We start from the raw sequence: 19712 nt of genomic DNA on the forward strand, positions 1-19712 counted from the left end.
TGGCCTCGGCCAAGCGAGTTAGTGAACTTCATGGTCTCTCGTACGACATCGCCCATTCAAGGGGATGGGGGGAGGTAACGTTCAGGTTCGTCCCTGAGTTTGTGGCCAAGACTCAGAATCCTGGAGTGCCGGATCCTCGGTTCGACTCTTTCAGGATCGCGAGTCTCCGTTCTGTAACAAACGACCCAGACCAGCTGCTACTATGCCCAGTGAGGTGTCTGAGGTACTACTTGAAGAGAACGGCTGCAGTCCGTCCTCATGTGCGAGCTTTGTTTGTGAGCACAGGCAGGACAAAGAGGAGGGTCACAAGGAACACCATCTCTGCTTGGATTCGTAGGGTTATCCACCATGCCCTGAATCCTGACCCTCCTCCGTCACGTCGCCCTCGGGCCCACGATGTCAGGGGTATTGCTACATCCCTGGCCTTCAAGAGAAACTTCTCTGTGACGCAGGTACTTCAAGCGGGGGTCTGGAAGCGTCAAACGACCTTCACAGCCCACTACCTGCAAGACGTGACCCACAGGAGCCTCGATACGTTCTCTATCGGCCCTGTGGTGGCTGCACAACAGCTGGTCTAACCTCAGGCTCCTTTTTGGACAAGTAGCAGTAGGTTGAGGGCGTTGTTACCCGGTCTTAGTCTGTGTGAATGAAAGAGTATGTCTGACCCTTACTTCTTTCTTCATTCTCCCCTCTCTTGGGGAAGCAGCATCCTGGTCCTCGCATAGCTGACCTCGACCTCTGCAGGTAACCCATGCTTCTTTGTGCTCCTAGTATTAAGCTTAATACTGTTGCGTCTCCCATACCCTGACGAGGTGGTATGGGGAACGTCCTATCCTAGAATTCCTATCTGAAGGTCTCAAGGTCAACTTCATAGGACGAGTCACACTCTCCTCCTCACACTACTTATGTAGGCCACTCGTTCCTAGCGATGCTAGGAACCTGTGAGGTACAGGGGCTCCCTCTCTCTAGTGCTGCTCACTAAGGGATCGAGCCCCCGGGCAAGCCGAAGTCAGTAAGGCTGGGGACTTTCCACCCTTCCTAAGGGGTAAGTCACCCTTTGTAAATAGCGTGGTTTGTATTTCGGTTACGGAACAAATGACAAATTCGAAGATAATTTGTATTTTTCCTAACCATACAAACCTTAGCTATTTACACATATGTGCCCGCCATCCCTGACCCCCAAGTCAAGTCCTACCTCTAAGTGAAGTGAAGCAAGTCACCGGTGTGTGGAGGGGGGAGGGGTAGCAAGCTACCCTTCCCCACCCCCCGCTAACTAGCGCGGGGGTAATTAACCCTCGTTAAAAACTATTGGCTCGTCATTTCAGCTGCGCTAAAAGTAAACCCTTTGTAAATAGCTAAGGTTTGTATGGTTAGGAAAAATACAAATTATCTTCGAATTTGTCATATTACTGGAAATTTGTGATTTTTCCTAACTATACAAACCTTAGCTATTTAATCAAACTTGGCCGCCAGCCCTATCCCCCCTTAAAGTCCTACCTCCAAGCAAAGTGAGCTCAAGCACGTGTGTGTGTGTGGGGGGGTTTAGCATGCTACCCTCCCCTACCCCCGCTAACTAGCGGTGTGGGTAGTAAACCCTCGTTAAATTTTAATGGCTCGTCATTTCAGCTACGCCTAAAGTAATACCCCTATTAAATAGCTAAGGTTTGTATAATTAGGAAAAATTCAAATTATCTATGAATTTGTCATTTTCTGTCCTTTTGTACCCTTTCCAATTACTTTGATAAGTTCCATTAATGAGCTGTATTATGAAAGTTTATTAATATACTGTATTTTTTTTTTACAGAAATGGAAGATGAGACTAAGGACAGTGAGAATAATAGTGTTATCCTACTGGAGTCATCCCTTGATTCCAGCATTGAAGAAATAACTGAAGGAATAGAAAGTGAGTTTCTTTTTATGTTTTTGTTTGTTCCCATACTAACAAACCTTCCATTATTTATTGGATTATCTTTTGCTGAAGCTAGAAGGTAGCCATTAGACTTGAAGTGCGAGGTAGCAGCCCTGCCTAACCGCTTGAGCAGGTAGGCTGGGGGTGGCTGGGGGATATTCAGCTGCCATTATATATACTCTCACAGCAGTAATGTATGTCACTTTTTCTTGCTACTGAACCCAGCACTCCCAAGTTGCCTACTGGACTGGCCTTGTATAAGGAGGTTCGAGGTGGTCCAGATTCTCTCTTAGAATTCTTGGAGTTAGTCGTGAACTGTTGGATGGAAGAGTCAGGTGTCGCACCCGACTATTAGCTGAAGGGAGCCAAGCTCCGGGATGCCTTAGTTCAGCAATTTCTGAAGGACACTGGTCGATTAGGCTTTAAACTGGACAAGACTAGCAGGAACAGGATCAAGGCAATGCATTTTCCAGGTACAGTCCCAACTCTGGAGTTGTTCTTGGCAGCGTCTAAGAAGATATTGAACCTGGAAATCTGGGTCCATTGGGGTCCCAGTTGTCCTGTAGTCTGTCGTGATCCATCCATGACTGAGCCTCAGTGTGTGCATCTTCAGTGTCTGTCTAGAGTGCATTTTAACCCTCTGATCCAGCTCGCTATTACATCCCTCCAACTGACATGATTCTGGGCCATAAGGCTGAGGTAAAATTTTGTGTGCCTGACACTGGGTGCTTTATCACTGATGATCAGGAAGCACCAGAGGATTGTCCTGTAATCCAGTACGTGACAGAAAAGGCACCTCATCCTCCAGTTGTACACATGTGTCTCAACACTCGGCAGCATGTATAGTAATGATACAGGAGACCTTATTTTGTGCTCTTGTTGATACAGGAGCACAGGTTTGTCTTGTAAGTGAAGTGGGAAATACGGTAACTTTTAAAATAACATCTTCGCTTTTATGGTTTTAATTGAATATTCTTTAATTTTTTTTTATTCATAATGAACGATATCGGCGTCAGTGACCTTGGATGTAAGGATGCCAGAAAACCTCAAATCAATCAATCAATCGCCAGCTCACAAAGCGTCAACTCGAAGCTCGCTGATAGCCATGCCTATCGCCGACCCCTTCTTGCAGGTCACCATTGCTCTGATTTGGTAGATCTTGGATTTACCAGATCTCTGATTTGTCACCTGCCAAGCTAGATGATCTCCTTTTGCTTATCATTAGATTATCTGTTTGCTAATCATTAGCACCACCGTTCGTGGTTTTAATGTTCGTCAGCTTGTCGGAGGCTAGTGACCACTAATAAGTCTGCTCCACTCTAGGGTTCTAATCAGCAACCACTTCCATGAGAGGTACTCTCTCCTAGACGGCATAGATTGCCTCCCTTCAATCATGGGCTTACACTACAGTACTTAGTTAGACCTTGTAGAGTTGATAGAGTTTTAACACAGTTTTTTCCATCTGGGAACCTAATACTACACCTTTCTTCGATGACACGGATAATACGCTAGCGTAAAGCTCAGTGCTCCTCGCTCTTTTGTGTTTTTGTTTGTGTATCACAAGCAGGGCTTCTTGGGTTCCCGAAGTTTTCTCGCCTTTTGCGAGATCAGAGGGAGCCACGTTAAGGTGGCCAGGTTTATGCATTAAATTCGGCACACTCGTGGGAATTTATCTCTCGTGAACGTACGTGTTTTCACTTACACTTCGTTCATACTACAAGAAGTCTTATGAGCAAATTGCCTCAGGAACCAGATTACTGCTTCGGTTTCTACCTTCTCCCTTGTTGTCCCGTTTGGTATGGGCTACTGACGAGCTGACTTTGCTTGAATAGGAACTACGCTAAATAGGCAGTCTCCTGAAGCAAATCGGATCTCAGATGTGGTAGGGGTGGCAGATCCCTTGAACCTGTTCCTTCCCTTCCGTCGGAAGACACAACCACATGGGGTTACCGCCATTCTCTCCTCCTTTGAGAATTAAATTCAGCGCTGTCTAAGCGACAGCTATAGTAATGTATTTGCTATGTTTCGGGTCGGCCTTAAATAGGTTCCCGATGAGAATAACGTAGATTGTCGTAATTTTGTGTTCTCCCAATTTCCATTAGCACTTATGCCCTTGGACTTTAGTGGAAAAACATTGAACCTCCATCCGCAATCCATTCCGGGGAAACATTGTTATACCTACACTTCATGAAACTCGGTCTTGTTCATGAAGTCGGCTGATGACTTTCTCATGTAACCGTAGCTCTCCCTTAGGCCAGAGTTGTTGAGGAAGAATATATTTTCCCCTTATGGGAAAATTCCTCCCATGAGCTCAAAATAATTGGCTCATGTCTCATTCGCCAAGGAAAAAAAAAAGTCCACTTTTCAGCTACAAAAGATACACTCTTGTATCTTCTATCTTCCTTCACGACCTGGAACGTGATCGAGAACGGGAGTGCCTCCCCCGGGATCTCTCACGCTTCCGTAGGGAATTCCTCCGGTTTTCTCCTTCTGAGGAATAGGGGGTTGTAGCAACCGATGAATTGGAGGACTCTTCATAACCCGTCCGACGGGCCGGGGCCCGGAGAGTGGTCGTCTGAACGGCTTGTTGTCCTATAGAGAGTGCGGGCTATAGGAACACTTCTGGAACTGACGACGGCGGTGCTGAGGGAGAGCGTGGAAGTTCTACGTTGGGGAACCAGGATCCGAGGCCTTCCTCCAACCTCAACGGGGACCTACAGGGCATCCTATGAGGGACCCATTTAAGGGGATCCGCCGCCGGTGAGTCTTCCTTCTCTGGGGTGCCTTCAGCTGTGGAGGTACCTGAAAAACCTGCCCATGAAGTGGGCAAAGAGACAGGAACAGTTTTACTGCACATGGGGTCATCCGAAGAGACGGGACCCGCATTCACCAGGGCATCGTCTCTAGGACCCTCACTAAACTCACCTTCAGGCCCTCCACTTGGCTGGAAAGATGCTGCTACCCCACTATCATGGATAAAAGACTCTTGGGGAAGAACCTCTGGCTTCTTCCCCTTAACGGACTTACATCGTCCCTACTCTGGGTAGGGGAAGATGGAAGGGAGACCCTACTCGACGGTCCCTCTGGAGACCTAAAGGGCGAAGAGGTGTTAGCCTTCTTGGGCGAATGCTTGGCAGACTTCTTTCTCTTGGAACTGAATCGTACCCACTGGACCTCACTCCAAGAAACACACTCCGGACACATGTCCGACGGAGAACACACTCTACCCCTGCACGACGAGCACAAGGAATGAGGGTCTACCTCCGGCTTAGAAAGAAACGCACCACACGATTTCCCAGCTCTAGGCCCAGGACAACGGCGGGGATGCTCCATCACGCACTATTGCAACAAAGCAAGACACAGGAACGCAGCGGGAAAGGGTAATAAAGACAAGGATAACACGTGAGAACACAAGGGAAGGAAAAGGTAACCACACGGGGACACAAAGGGAAAGCACAGGGATACCACGTGGGAACCACACGGGACACAATGGAGTCGGGGACACAAAGGGTCACACTGAGATAAGGAGAGCGTCGAGATGATATCACGACGCGACCAGAGAACTTAATGAGGGTCGAGACCCAAGCTAGCACGCTCCCTGACCCGAGACTAGCCTCAGGGCATGTATCCTTCCGCCTGAGGTTAGCCTTCACAGAAAACGAAGTAGGGTAAACTACACAAAACTGGTAGGATGAGAGGAGATTTCCAGGTACTCCTAAGAAAGTAGTTCGAGGTAAGTATGTTAGGAAAAATACAAATTACTTAAAATTTGTGATTTTTCCCTAACTAATAGAAACATGTAGTTATTTATATAAATTGGCCCACCATCACCTGTCCCCCTGTAAGTCCTGCCTGCAATCAAAAAGTGACATAGCTCACAGCTATTAGAGTATATATAGGTGACTGGGTACCCCGTAGCCTCCCCCTGCCTACCCACTGAAGTGGATAAGAAGGGTTGCCACCATGCATTTCAAATATGATGGCTGCCTTCCAGCTCCGTTGAAAGTATATCCACATAAATAATTACAGGGTTGTTTTAGGGAAAAATACAAATTATCGCCGAATTTGTCATTTGTTCCGTAACTGGAATACAGTACTAACCATGCTTTGTTCCCTAACCGAAATACAAACCACACCATTTATATAGGGTTACTGTATTACTTTCAGCGTAGCTGAAATGACGAGCCATTAGATTTTTAACGAGGGTTAATTACCCCCGCGCTAGTTAGCAAGGGGGTAGGGGAGTGGTAGCTTGCTACCCCTCCCCCGCTTACATACCAGTGAACTGCTTCACTTCACTTTTGGCTCGGGCGATGAGCAGACGTGTCAGTCTCGCCTTCGCATTATTGACAGTCTTAATTTTGTTTTGCTTTTTCTTTCAGCTTGTGTGCTTGAAGTTGGCTTCATCCTTCCTTCTTATCATGCGGAAGTGCCCTGGACTCCCCGACCGCCCTTGTGAACGTTCATGTCGGCGGTCGAGACGGACCCTCACACCATATGTCCGTATTGTCGAAGTCAACGGTGTGAAAGGGATAAAAACTGTAGTGAGTGCAGGGAGTGGTCTACCTTCCAGTGGGAGAGGTTTGCCTGGCGGCGTAAGAAGAAGTCTAAGCATGACCTTTCTCCTTCAAGGGCTGCCTTGAAGAACGAAGGTTCCAAGGACTCTTCTTCTGCTGCCTGAACCTCCTCCGAAGCTCCCGCTCGATCGGTCTCTCGTGAGAGGCCGTCGAGTGATAGCGCAGGCCATTCTTTTGTTTCCCACCCTCGGGGTTCGGGAGAGGGCGTTGCCTCCCATAGCGAGGCAGCTCCCCCTCCTCCTCCGGGGGAGGGCATAGATTTTGTTGATGACCATGTTGCTAACGATGATCTCTTACAGCTTTGGGCTTCCTTGGGGCTTAAGGGCTCGCCCTCCAGGGAAGCCCTGTTTGACCTGATCCAGTTGGGTGCAGCTGTTAAACAGTCGCCGGTAATAGCAGAGGTAGATCCTCTGTCTATTGTCGACGTATTTGTGGCAGAGGCTTTCGACGGGTCAGGTCAAACCCCTGCTGCGGTTGCGGATGTTGCTGAAGGCTTAGTTCCCCCCTCCGAACATCCTTCGAGGGAGGCGCTGAGTCCAACGGTCTCTCCTGTGGGTGTTTCTCCCCCTCGGGGGAGTGCACTGACAGAGACTTCTCTTTGGAGGACAGACGATGGTTTTGCTGTGCCTCAAGGTCGTCTTCGCTTTAAGGCTCGCCCTCCTCTTCGCTGTAGAGCCCTTCCTTCTCCTTACAAGGGAGTTAAGAGGCGCCTCTTCAGATATTCGCCTTCAACGTCCCCCGCAAAGGATCCTCCTCGACGAGAGCAGACTGTTGCAGCTGCATCACTAGACCTCTCCGCAGATTGTTCGCGATCTCTGACCCCTGCCAGACCTTCCAGTCTTCCATCTCCATTCCTGAACGCTGATGCGCAGTGGCCGCCAACGCACCCCGTTGTCCAATGGGCACCGGTCCCTTCGGGGCAAAAGGGCTTATCCCACAATGTGGGTAAGTCCCTTAAGTGCCAGGTTTTACCTGCGCGCCCACGATCTCCTGCGCGCAAGCGCTCTCCTGCTGACCAGACTTCTACTGAATCAACGCTCCGACGATCTCCTGCTGTGTCTCGCCGTAGATCTCCTGCTCGCCAGCGCTCACCTGCGCGCTAGCACTCTCCTGCGCGCCAGCGCTCTCCTGTGCTACAGAGACCTCCAGCTCGCCAGCGCACATCTGTTCCTGCTGCGCGCAATGTGCGCCATTGGTCTCCTGAGCGCCCACGATCACCTGCTCGTCAGCGCACAACTGCGCACCCTGTTCCTAGTGCGCGCCAACGATCTTTGGATCTGGGAGCAGGCAAGGACATTGTTTCTTCGCCTCCTCACCGACGTTCGCCTACGCGCCCTCAGAGCTCGCCTACACGCCAGCCATCACCTGCGCGCCATCGCGCGCACTCACCTGGGGCCACTTCTAAGGCAGCCCGAGTCCCTGCGCGCCCGCGCGCCCGCGCGCCCCGCGCGCCCGCGCGCCCGCGCGCCCACAAGATGTCTCCTGAGCCCGCCCACAAGCGTTCGCCTTTGCGCGCAACCTCGCCCTCTGGTCTTGCGCCTCAGCTGGTACCTTCTGAACGCGCAACTGCGCGCCAACGATCTCCTGCGCGCCACTGATCTCCTACGCGGCCGCGCGATCCCTCGCCTGCGCTCAAGCGCTCTCGAACGCGCCCACGCTCCAGATCGCCACAGGTCTCCGACACGCCCACGCTCTAACTCGCCTGTGTGGTAGTCGATCGCTTGTTTGCCCTATGCGCCATCGCTCGCCAACGCGCCAACGTTCTCCCGACCGCCAGCGCTCGTCCTTACAAGAGCGCGCTCCCTCACCTGGGCTCCCACACGCACACTCACCTGGGCTCCCACGCGCACACTCACCTGGGTTCCCACGCGCACACTCACCTGGGCTCCCACGCGCACCTTCACCTGTGCGCCCCCGCGCACCTCCACCTGCGCGCCCACGCGCCCACTCACCAGCGCGCCCGCTCGCCCGTGCGGCCACGCGCCCACGCGCACCCTCGCCCCCGCGCATGCGCGCCAATGTTTGCCCGTGCGCGAACCAGCAATTCTACCATCGCGCGAGCGTCAGCGCGATCTCGCCAGCAATTCCCGCCTGGTTTCGCAGCGCTCCCAACCTTGCGAGTCTTCGGGGGCGCGTGCTTCCAGATCTTCGTCCTCACGATCTCCACCTTGTAAGCGCAGAGCTGCGCACGTCCAGGAGCAGGAAAAATCTTCGGAGAGGTCTACGCAACATTCTTCTTTTCAGGCAGGCCCCGTGGTATCTACTCCTAAGGATCAGCCAATCCCCTTCCCTTTAGCGGGAGTTGCTGACACTGCGTCGGTCAGCCATCAGCCTTGGTTCGGGTCCCTGATCAACGCGGTCGTGCAGGCTATGAAGCTGGCCCTCGCTGATCTGGGATTGAAACCTACGGCAGCCTCGTCCCCGCTGAAGAGAAGGAGAGGAGTGGACTTCGTGGTAACTTCTCCTAGGGTTAAGCTGGCTCCCAAGAAGTCCGTCAGGAAGGCCCCTTCCCCCTCGTAGACACTTTCTCCTTCCCCTGTGGACGAAGCCTTTCCGTCCTCAGGAGAATCCTGCGAGGTGAAGTATTCTCCCACGGCACCAATGGGAGGAACCCCACCTCGAGGAAGAGATCCGTTTCCCGTGGAGAGGAGCCCCCAGACTTCTTTGCTTGAGTCCTGTATCCCTCCCAGGAGGGAGCCTAAGGACTCTAAGACTGCTAATAAGTCTTCATCCCGGATTCGACCAGAGCTAGCGAGACTCCAGGAGAATGTCCACGTGTCTCCCCAAGTAGAGCTACTGGGGACAGGAGACCTTGCTGCCAGTCCACAAGGAGGAGAGCAGCACGAGTCGGAGCATGCCTTCTGGCAGGTCCTGAGTTTAATGAAGCAACTCAACGGATTCAGGGACCCCGAGACCGCCCCCCGCGAAGGCAAGGATACGATCCTGGACCAGGTCTACGGTACCCAGAAACTCCCAAAGGCCAGCGTGGCTCTGCCCTGGTCCCAGGGAGTGAAGAGTGCCAGAGACAAGGTTGAGGGCCAGCTCTCCGAACTCGCCTCCTCCAGCCGTTCCTCTGCCGGGAACAAACTCCTCCCACCTCCTCGTGTACAACAGAGGAAGTACTTCGAAATCATGGGGGAGTCTTGTTTAGCTCTTCCCCTCCACCACTCTGTAGAAGAGCTCTCTAGGGGAATTTCTCTCGACAAACTTTCCACCTGGCAGTTGACATTCTCGGCTACGGAGATCCTAAGCCAGGAGAAGGTCGCAAAGTGTCCTATGCAGGCCACTTCGTGGCTGGACATCTGGCTGGGGTCTCTGGGCATCCTGTTGCAATCCGAGGACTTGTCCAAGGAGAGCACCAGGAGGGCCATGGAGACTTTCCTCCTCTCGGGCACGCACACCATCGAGTTCCCGGCTCACCAAGTTTCAAACTCGTGGGCAAACTCGATCCTAAAATGTTGTGATGCCGTGACCGAGAGGTTCCACTCGAAAGTCCCTGCCGTGGATGTCGGCAAGCTCAGACACTCCTTCATCCTTGGAGAGAGTTTGTTCGAGCCCAAGGATGTGGAACGGACAGCTGAGAGGTGGAGGAAGTCGAATCACGAGTCGCTCCTCCAAAGGGCCGTTACATCTCTACCCTACAAGCCTCCAGCTCCTCAACAACAACATCAGCAGCCTCGTCAGTCTAGGACATCGAAACAGGCTCTGGCAGCAAAGGCAAAGGTGTCTAAGCAGCAGCCCTTTCTTGTCAAGGACAAGAAAGGCGGAAAGTCCTCCAGGGGAGGTAGGAATCCTAGGGGGAGCGGCCGAGGCCGTAAACGCTAGGATTGGCAATCCCCCTGCATGTCCACCAGTTGGGGGATGCCTACAAAGTTGCGCGGACAGGTGGCAGCAAATCGGGGCCGATTCCTGGACGATCTCTGTGATCTGCCAAGGATATCGCGTCCCGTTCATAACATCTCTTCCTCCCCTGACAGCGAATCCAGTGTCGTTGAGCTCCTATGCCATGGGATCGGCAAAGGGGCTAGCCCTTCGGGCAGAAGTCGAGACCATGCTCAAGAAGGATGCTCTCCAGGAGGTCGTCGACGGCTCCCCAGGCTTCTTCAGTCGACTCTTTCTTGTAAAGAAGGCGTCTGGAGGCTGGAGACCTGTCATCGACCTCTCACCTCTGAACAAGTTTGTCAAGCAAACTTCGTTCAGCATGGAGACAGCAGACACGGTCAGACTTGCAGTGAGACCGCAAGACTTCATGTGCTCACTGGATCTGAAGGACGCGTACTTCCAGATCCCAATCCATCCGTCTTCCAGGAAGTACTTGAGATTCACCCTAGACAACAAGGAGTACCAGTTCAAGGTGCTGTGTTTCGGTCTCTCCACAGCACCTCAGGTGTTCACCAGAGTGTTCACCCTGATATCTTCGTGGGCACACAGGATCGGCATCCGTCTCCTCTGCTATGTGGAAGACTGGCTGATCCTGGCAGACTCGGAGTCGACCCTTCTTCGACACCGAGACAAGCTTCTGGGACTTTGCCAAGATCTAGAGATCATGGTAAATCTCGAGAAGTCTTCTCTGCTTCCAACTCAACGATTGGTATATCTAGGCATGATATTAGGCACCAATCTCCACAAAGCCTTTCTATCAGACGACAGGATAGCAAGGCTGAGGAGGGTCGCAAGACCTTTCCTCGGACGAAAGGAGCTTCCAGCCCAATCTTGGTTACGTCTCCTAGGTCACCTTGCCTCCTTGGCCCGTCTAGTTCCGAACGGCCGCCTCAGAATGAGATCCCTGTAATGGCGGCTCAAGTCCCGGTGGACTCAAGGCAACGATTCCCCGGACACTCTGGTCCCTATGGGACCTGCGGAATAGACGGACCTGTAGTGGTGGCTGACCGACGAAAACCTTCGAAAGGGAGTGGATCTTCTCATCCTCCCACGGATTGGATGCTGTTCTCGGACGCGTCAAAAGAAGGGTGGGGGGCCCACGTTCTGAAGCATAGGACCTCAGGCCTATGGTCAGAATCAGAAAAGTACCTCCACATCAATCTGCTAGAAATGAAGGCCGTTTATCTGGCCCTTCAACAGTTCCAACAGCCCCTGGCAGGCCACTCTGTGGTGGTGATGAGCAACAACACCACAGTAGTGGCTTATATCAACAAGCAGGGAGGTATCTTTTCACAACAGCTATCCCATCTTGCAGTAGAGATACTGAGGTGGACCGAAGTCCATTCGATTCCACTATCAGCTCGCTTCATTCCGGGCAAAAGGAATGTGCTCGCCGACAGTCTGAGCAGAGCATCGCAGATAGTGAGTACCGAGTGGTCTTCGGATCGTCAAGTAGCCAACAAGTCCTAACTTTGTGGGGTTCCCCGACAATGGACCTGTTCGCGACAGCTTTGAACTTCAAGCTGCCGCTGTACTGCTCCCCAGTCCCGGACCCCAAGGCGCACTGGTAAGATGCCTTCTAACAACAGTGGGACAACATCGACGTGTACCCCTTCCCACCGTTCTGTCTGATGAGAAGGGTGCTCAACAAGACCAGACTATTGGTCAATCTGTCAATGACCTTAATAGCTCCGCTATGGCATCATGCAGAGTGGTTCCCGGACCTTCCGCAGCTCCTGACGGAACTCCCGAGAGAACTTCCCCCACGACACGAGCTACTCAAGCAACTACGCTGCAACATCTACCACAAGGCCATAGCTTGGCTTCGGCTTCACGCCTGGAGACTATCCAGCGTCTCCTCACTGAGAGAGGCTTTTCGCAACAAGTTGCAGAGAGGATGTCTCGACACCTGCGAAAGTCATCTGCAGGTGTCTACCCAATGAAGTGGAGAGTCTTCTGTGGTTGGTGTCGTGGGAGGGGTATCTCTCCCCTCGATGCCACTATTCCAGCAATAGCGGAGTTTCTCGTGTATTTGCGGGAGGAAATGCGCCTTTCAGTCTCGGCGGTGAAAGGCTATCGCTCAGCCTTAAGCTTAGCCTTCAGGCTGAAAGGAATAGACAGTTCTTCCTTGCTGGAACTTTCTTTACTCATACGAAGCTACGAACTTACCTGCCCTCAGTCGGAAGTGAGACCTCCTCCATGGAACGTGGTTCGCGTCCTCAGGGCTCTTAAGAGACCTCCGTTCGAACCATTACGCCAGGCTTCTGATCAACAGCTGACTTGGAAGACGGTGTTCCTGCTCGCTTTGGCAACAGCCAAGTGGGTCAGTGAACTTCATGGTCTCTCATACGACATCGCCCATTCAAGGGGATAGGGGAGGTAACGTTCAGGTTCGTCCCTGAGTTTGTAGCTAAGACTCAGAACCCTGGAGTGCCGGACCCACGGTTCGACTCCTTCAGGGTTTCAAGTCTCTGTTCTGTAACAAGTGACCCAGACCATCTGCTACTATGTCCAGTAAGAAGTCTGATGCGTTATTTGGAGAGAACAGCTGCAGTCCGTCCCCGCGTGCAAGCCCTGTTTGTGAGCACGGGAAGGACGAAGAGGAGGGTCACCAAGAATACCATCTCAGCTTGGATTCGAAGGGTCATCCATCACGCCTTGATTCCAGATCCTCCTCCTTCACGTCTTCCCAGGACACACAATGTCAGAGGCATCGTAACGTCTCTGGCATTCAAGAGAAACTTCTCGGTGACGCAGGTGCTACAAGCTGGGGTCTGGAAGCATCAAACGACCTTCACAGCCCACTACCTGCAGGACGTGTCTCACAGGAGCCTTGATACATTCTCTATCGGCCCTGTGGTGGCTGCACAACAGCTGGTCTAACCTCAGGCTCCTTAATGGACAGGTAGCAGAAGGTTGAGGGCATTGTTACCTGGTTTTAGACTGCATGAATGAAAGAGTATGTCTGGCCCTTACTTCTTTCTTCATTCCCCCCCTCTTTTAGGGAAAGTAGCATCCTAGGTTCTCTGCATAGCTGACCTCAAACCTCTGCAGGTAAACCATGCTTCCTTGTGTTCCTAGTACAGTATTAAGATAATACTGTCGCGTCCCCATACCCTAATGAGGTGGTATTGGGAACGTTCTAGCGTAGAATTCCATCTAAAGGACTTCAGGTCAACTTCCTAGGACGAGTCACACTTCATTCCTCCACACACAAGCTTATGTAGGCCGCATGTTCCTTGCGGAGCAAGGAACTTGCGAGGTGCAGGGACTCTTTTTCTCGAGTGCTGCTCATTCGGATTCAGAGTCCCCGGGCAAAGCCAAAGCCAGTAACGCTGAGCCTTTCCACCCTACCTAAGGGTTAAGTAATCCTATGTAAATAGCGTGGTTTGTATTTCGGTTACGGAACAAATGACATTCGTAGATAATTTGTATTTTTCCTAACCATACAAACCTTAGCTATTTACACATATTTGCCCGCCAGCCCTGTCCCCCAAGGCAAGTCCTACCTCTAAGTGAAGTGAAGCAGTTCACCGGTGTGTGAGGGGGGGAGGGGTAGCTAGCTACCACTCCCCTACCCCCTTGCTAACTATCGCAGGGGATAATTAACCCTCGTTAAAAATATAATGGCTCGTCATTTCAGCTACGCCGAAAGTAATACCCTATGTAAATAGCTAAGGTTTGTATGGTTAGGAAAAATACAAATTATCTCCGAATTTGTCATATTTATTTGGGGTTATACTTTTGGTGGAGCTGAAATGATGAGCCATTAAAATTTAGTGAGGTTTAACTACCCACAGTGCTAGTTAGCTGGGGTAGGGAGGGTAGCTTGCTACCACTCGTTCACACTCCTGTGATTTAGTCACTTTACTTTTGGCTTGGATTGAGATTGGTTGTTTCCTCTTTCCCTCCTCGCCTATTCTGGACTGCCATTAATTAACCTTTGTCCTTTAACTTACTTTTTCTTATACAGTACTTGTATATATGTGAAAACATTCTTAATGTTTATGTACAGTATATACGTATGTGTATAGAAATGTGATGTTTCCTTTTCAGTGTTTGTGCTGTGTGTGTGATACGTATACGACAATGACACTTGCGTAGATTAGCAAGGCGAGCACAGTTCCACTTTCTGGGGAACGACCTTTCCCTCTCTGGTCCATCGGTCTTCCCGTCGGCATTTAACTGTTAACTCGGCCGCCGCAGGGGAATCGTCATCGCCTGGACCCTCTTCATTCAATTATTGTCTTCGCCTTTTCTATTTTCCTACGGGAAACATGGATTTATGAGCGAAGGGAATGTGGCCTCTCAAAGATTGACTACGGTCTTTCTCTTCTCGAGGCCGTTCACCTTTACAACAACAGTGTACTATTGGGGAAGCTCCTTTCCCGTGCGCGGGTTAGGTTGCTCTTCGGATTGCTTGTCTCAATTATTTTTAGTGAAATTATAATTGTATTTTAACTTTTGAGCTTTTCTCCGTGGGGAACACTTCCCTTCGGAGGATCAGTGGTTCTCACTACAGTGAACCCTCGTTTATCGCGGTAGATAGGTTCCAGTCGCGGCCGCGATAGGTGAAAATCCGCGAAGTAGTGACACCATATTTACCTATTTATTCAACATGTATATTCAGACTTTTAAAACCTTCCCTTGTACGTAGTACTGTTAACAAACTACCCTTTAATGTACAGAACACTTAATGCATGTACTACAGTACCCTAAACTAAAACAGGCACAAATATTAAAGGTGATTTTATATCATGCATTTCCTAAACACGCTAAAAAGCACGATAAAAAATGGCAACCAATGTTTTGTTTACATTTATCTCTGATCATAATGAAGAAACAAACTGGAGGTAGAGCTTTGCTTATTACCCAAACATATTTCCCATACTTTTCCCTTAGAACTACATCACATCTTCCTACTTTATATATATATATATATATATATAATATATATATATATATATATATATATATATATAGATATATATATATATATAGATATAGATATATATATATATATATATATATATACATATAGATATAGATATATATTATAGATATATATATATATATATATATAATATATATATATATATATACACACATACCTACATATATACATAAATACATGCATACATATATATATATATATATATATATATACTGTATATATATGGGTTATGGAAAAAATCCGCGAAGTGGTGAATCAGCGATGGTCGAACCGCGAAGTAGCGAGGGTTCACTGTATTAGTGAATATTCTTAGCTGATTTAAATAATAGTAATTCTGTTTTTATTACAGTTACTCTGCTCCCCCCTTCTCCCGTGGATGTCGACTGGGGGGGGAAGGGCGCAATACTTATTTTTATGTTGCTCCCTCTGGGTTCCTTTCCGGAGTTCCTCTCTAGGGAATTTCTTTTAAATGATTGTTTTTATTTTTTCCCAGTTAACTATGCAGTTTTTCTTCGTTCGACTAAGAGTGCCAACGAAGCAGAGCTGTTCTGTTCATGCCTGGGGAATCTCCTGTCATTGCTGTCCCTCAGAGGACGTCGTCGTGGGCGTCATCCCTCCGCTTAGAAGTACTCCCGCGACAACATGCCAGCACTTCAGATCATCTTAGAACGCTAAAGGAGGTTCGCCTCCAGGGGTTGGACAACTTCCCTTCCAAGAGAAAATTTCCTCCCCAGGTGTGAGGTTGTTTCTCCCTTCAGAGGGAGAACTTCCCACATCTTAATAAATTCATCGTCTGTGACTGCTGTTGCTGCCTTCGCCCAGACTTCTCTCCCCCCTTGCTGAGTTTCTCTTCCTTCAGGGGCGGAGCACGGTCTTAGGCAAGTCTCTTCTACGAAGTGCTTACCTCTCTCGTTCGCGAGAGAGGCCACTGCTCATAGAGACTCCTCTGTGGAGGATCGTTACTGTTAAAGGTCAGCTTGGTGATCCCCCGGCCCTCAATGGGTGTCATCATGGGCGTCTTCTAGTCTCTTCTACGAAGTGTTCCCCTCTCTCGTTTGCGAGAGAGGCCACTCATAGAGACTTCTCTTCGGAGGATCGCTACTGTTAAAGGTCAGCTTGGTGATCCCCCGGCCCTCAATGGGTGTCATCATGGGCGTCTTCTAGTCTCTTCTACGAAGTGTTCACCTCTCTCGTTCGCGAGAGAGGCCACTCATAGAGACTCCTCTTCGGAGGATCGCTACTGTTAAAGGTCAGCTTGCTGATCCACCGGCCCTCATGGGCGTCATCACGGGCGCCTTCAAGTCTCTTCTACTAAGTGTTCACCTCTCTCGTTCGCGAGAGAGGCCACTCATAGAGACACCTCTTCGGAGGATCACGCTGCTCATCAGTTCCTGATCATCCTACCAGCAGACCTACCAGTGCAACCTTGCGCTGCAATGTAGTCCTTTGGACTTCGGTCTTGGACTCTTAACGCGGACCTTTGTACAGTCCCCATCGGTGGATGCTCGCCCTTCTAAAGGGCCCATCCCAGTTCCTGATCGTCCTGCCAGCTGACATACCGATCTACCAACGCAACCTTACATCGTTGTTAGTCCTTGGACTTCGATCCTGGACTTTTCCGTGGACTTTTGCGGTCTCCATCATGGATGTTTGCCCTTCCAAAGGGCTCATCCCAGTTTCTGGTCGTCCGGCCGACCTACTAGTGCTACCTTCGCGCGCGTGCCAACAGTCTCCCCTGCCCGCGTGCACCAACAGTCTCCCGTGCCCACGCGCGCCAACAGTCTATCGTGCGTGCGCCCTCTGACAGTTTTCCGCACGCGGAAGCCGATGGTCTCCCACACGTGTGCCGATGATTTTCCGTGCGTGTTAGCGCCAATGCACTTGTGCGCGCGCCAATAATCTTTCCCGCGCGCGGGCGCCGATGGTCTCCCGCACGCGCCCATGATTTTCCTTGAGCGCCGATGCGCTTGCACGCGCCAACAGTCTACTGCACACACTCGCACACCGACAGCCTTCGGTGCGCGCGCCGACTTCCTACTGCCCGCGCCAACAGTATTCCACGCACGGGCCCCAATGGTCTCACACGCAAGCGCCCGATGGCCTTCCGTGCACGCGCGCCGACGGTCTTCTGCGCGCGGGAGCCAATGGCCTTCTGCACGTGCGTGCCATCAGTCTCCATGTAGTACTCTCACACATGTGCCAGTCACACGCTTCGGCGCATTCTAGGGAGAATACACAAAACTACACAGTGCCTTACTGCGCACCAACGCTCTTCCGCACTTTCCTGCACCCTCCTGCACAGTTACAGTGTCAGATCCAATGCACTAGCTCTTACTAAAGAGTCAGGGCTCTAAGATCCTATGCACCAGCCCTTGCCTAAGAGTCAGTGCTTGCCTGCTCTCCAGGCAGAAATTGAGCACCAGCATCATCCTGTGTGCCATCACTCCAGTACTCTCCTACACACTTGCGCAATAGGCAGTAAAAAGGAATAAAACTTTTTGGACAGGTCACCATTGCCCCATTCCTCCTCGCAAACGCACAAACATAGCCACTGGGAAAAGGGGAATAAGGCTTCACAGAAGGATTCAAGATTCCGAAGATTCCATCTTACAAGGGGAATCGAAACGGGAAATCCTTGGTCCCTGTCTCTTCTGAAGTTTCTTTTTTCCTTGACAGACCACCTTCGGCAAACAGGAAAGCATCAACAGTCTGATCTCTAGATCACTGATTGCTGATGGCTAGTTCACAGTTTACTGATCGCTAGGTCGCCGATCACCAGATCGCCAATTGCTAGCTCAATGATGATCTTTGACCTCTAGTCCCTCCAATGATTAACGTTCTCCAATTGCTAGCGTTTTCAATCTCCGATTGTTAGTCAATAACCAGTCATCAGCTTGCTGATCACTAGATCACCGATGGGCAGCTCATCTTTCTTCGATCATTGAACTTAGCTCGCCGATCTCTGACCAGCCCATCTTCAGCTTGTTCATCTCTGACCAAACAGGGGGGACCATAATCAGCTTGCTGATCTCTAACTCACCATTGGCTTACAGACCACCGATTCATCGGTCATCGGCAATTCGCCAGCAGTTCGGGACTCGAACTTAGTAGTCAACCTCTTCCTATAGTTTCCTAGATCAGAAGGTATACAACATACTTCTCGCTACTGGCCATTCGCCATCACACTAAAGTGATTGGCAAACGTTCGACAACCCTCATCAACGGCTTGTCGACAGAGAACTACTTGCGAGCACTCTCCAACTGCACAGTAACTTTGATACCCAAAGGTTAACTATTGATTAACATTCGCCAGCTTGATTCCATTCTAAGGAATAGCATCAATCACATCAGGGCGCATGGTAAGGCTAAGTGTTGCCTTCTTTCTGTTAGTTACAGGAATTCTCTCTCGGAGAAAAATTCTTACACTGGGTATCGCGCCTGATCCTTTACGACACGAGTCAAGACTCCAGCGTCGACAATCTTCCATGCAAAAGGATCTGCAAGGAGCTGTCCCTTTGGGTCGATGTCCACACCATGTTAGAGTTTGAGCAAGGGCTAAGACCTCAGGTCTTCATTTGCACACTGAACCTAAAGGACACTTATTCCCAGGTACAAACCATCCATCTAGGAAGGTTAGAAGATTCAGTCTAGACAAACAAGAAACACCAGTTCAAGGCACTGTGCTTTGGTCTTTCCACTACACCCATCCTGGTCTCACTGGATTGGCTTCTGTCTCCTCTGTCTCGGGACGACTGACTGACCTTAGCAGACTCAGTGGCAACCTTGCATTAACACCGGAACTTCTGAAGTCTTTTAACCAAGATCCAGTGATCAGGGTAAACCTGCGGAAGTCTTCCCTACTTCCCTCCCAGAAGACTGGTGTATCTGGGAAGGATTCTAGACACCAATCTCCACAAAACCTTCTCGAAACGAGATCGACTCCCATTCCAAAGGGACTGGAGTCGCAAAAAGAAGAGAGGAGGGACCATAGTGCTGCACCACACGACCTCAGCCCTCTGGACAGAGTCCGAAAGTACTTTCACTTAAATCTCCTAAGAGATGAAGGCCAACTTTCCGGTCCTTCAGCAGTCTCATCAGTTCCTAACAGACCACTCAGTGATGTGATGGAGGATACACCACACACCACATAGAGACTCACATCGACAAGCAAGAAGGAACTTGCTCGTAGCCTCTTCCCATCTAACAGTGTAAACACTAAGTTGGGCCAAAGTCCGTTGGTACCACTATCAGCCCGCTTCATTCCAGACTAGAAGAACGTGGTCGCCGACAATCTGTGCACAGCATCTCAGATAAGGTATACCGAATGGACTTTGGATCACCTTGTAGCCGACAAAGTCCTAACTTTACGAGGTCTTCCAACTAGGGGTCT

General features: G+C 50.4%; 1 protein-coding gene across 1 annotated transcript in view; it reads left to right on the forward strand.

Annotated features, from left to right (window-relative positions):
- The first annotated feature begins 1801 nt into the window (after positions 1-1801).
- LOC137651501 (zinc finger CCHC domain-containing protein 8-like) overlaps positions 1802-19712 on the forward strand; it is a 100935-nt gene continuing 83024 nt past the window's right edge. The window contains exon 1 of the mRNA XM_068384728.1: positions 1802-1903. Coding sequence (XP_068240829.1) covers positions 1807-1903 — 97 coding nt within the window. The 5' untranslated portion in view covers positions 1802-1806. The remainder of the gene's footprint in view (positions 1904-19712) is intronic.

Source organism: Palaemon carinicauda, chromosome 13 (genome assembly GCF_036898095.1).
Source record: "Palaemon carinicauda isolate YSFRI2023 chromosome 13, ASM3689809v2, whole genome shotgun sequence".
Classification (NCBI taxonomy): domain Eukaryota; kingdom Metazoa; phylum Arthropoda; class Malacostraca; order Decapoda; family Palaemonidae; genus Palaemon; species Palaemon carinicauda.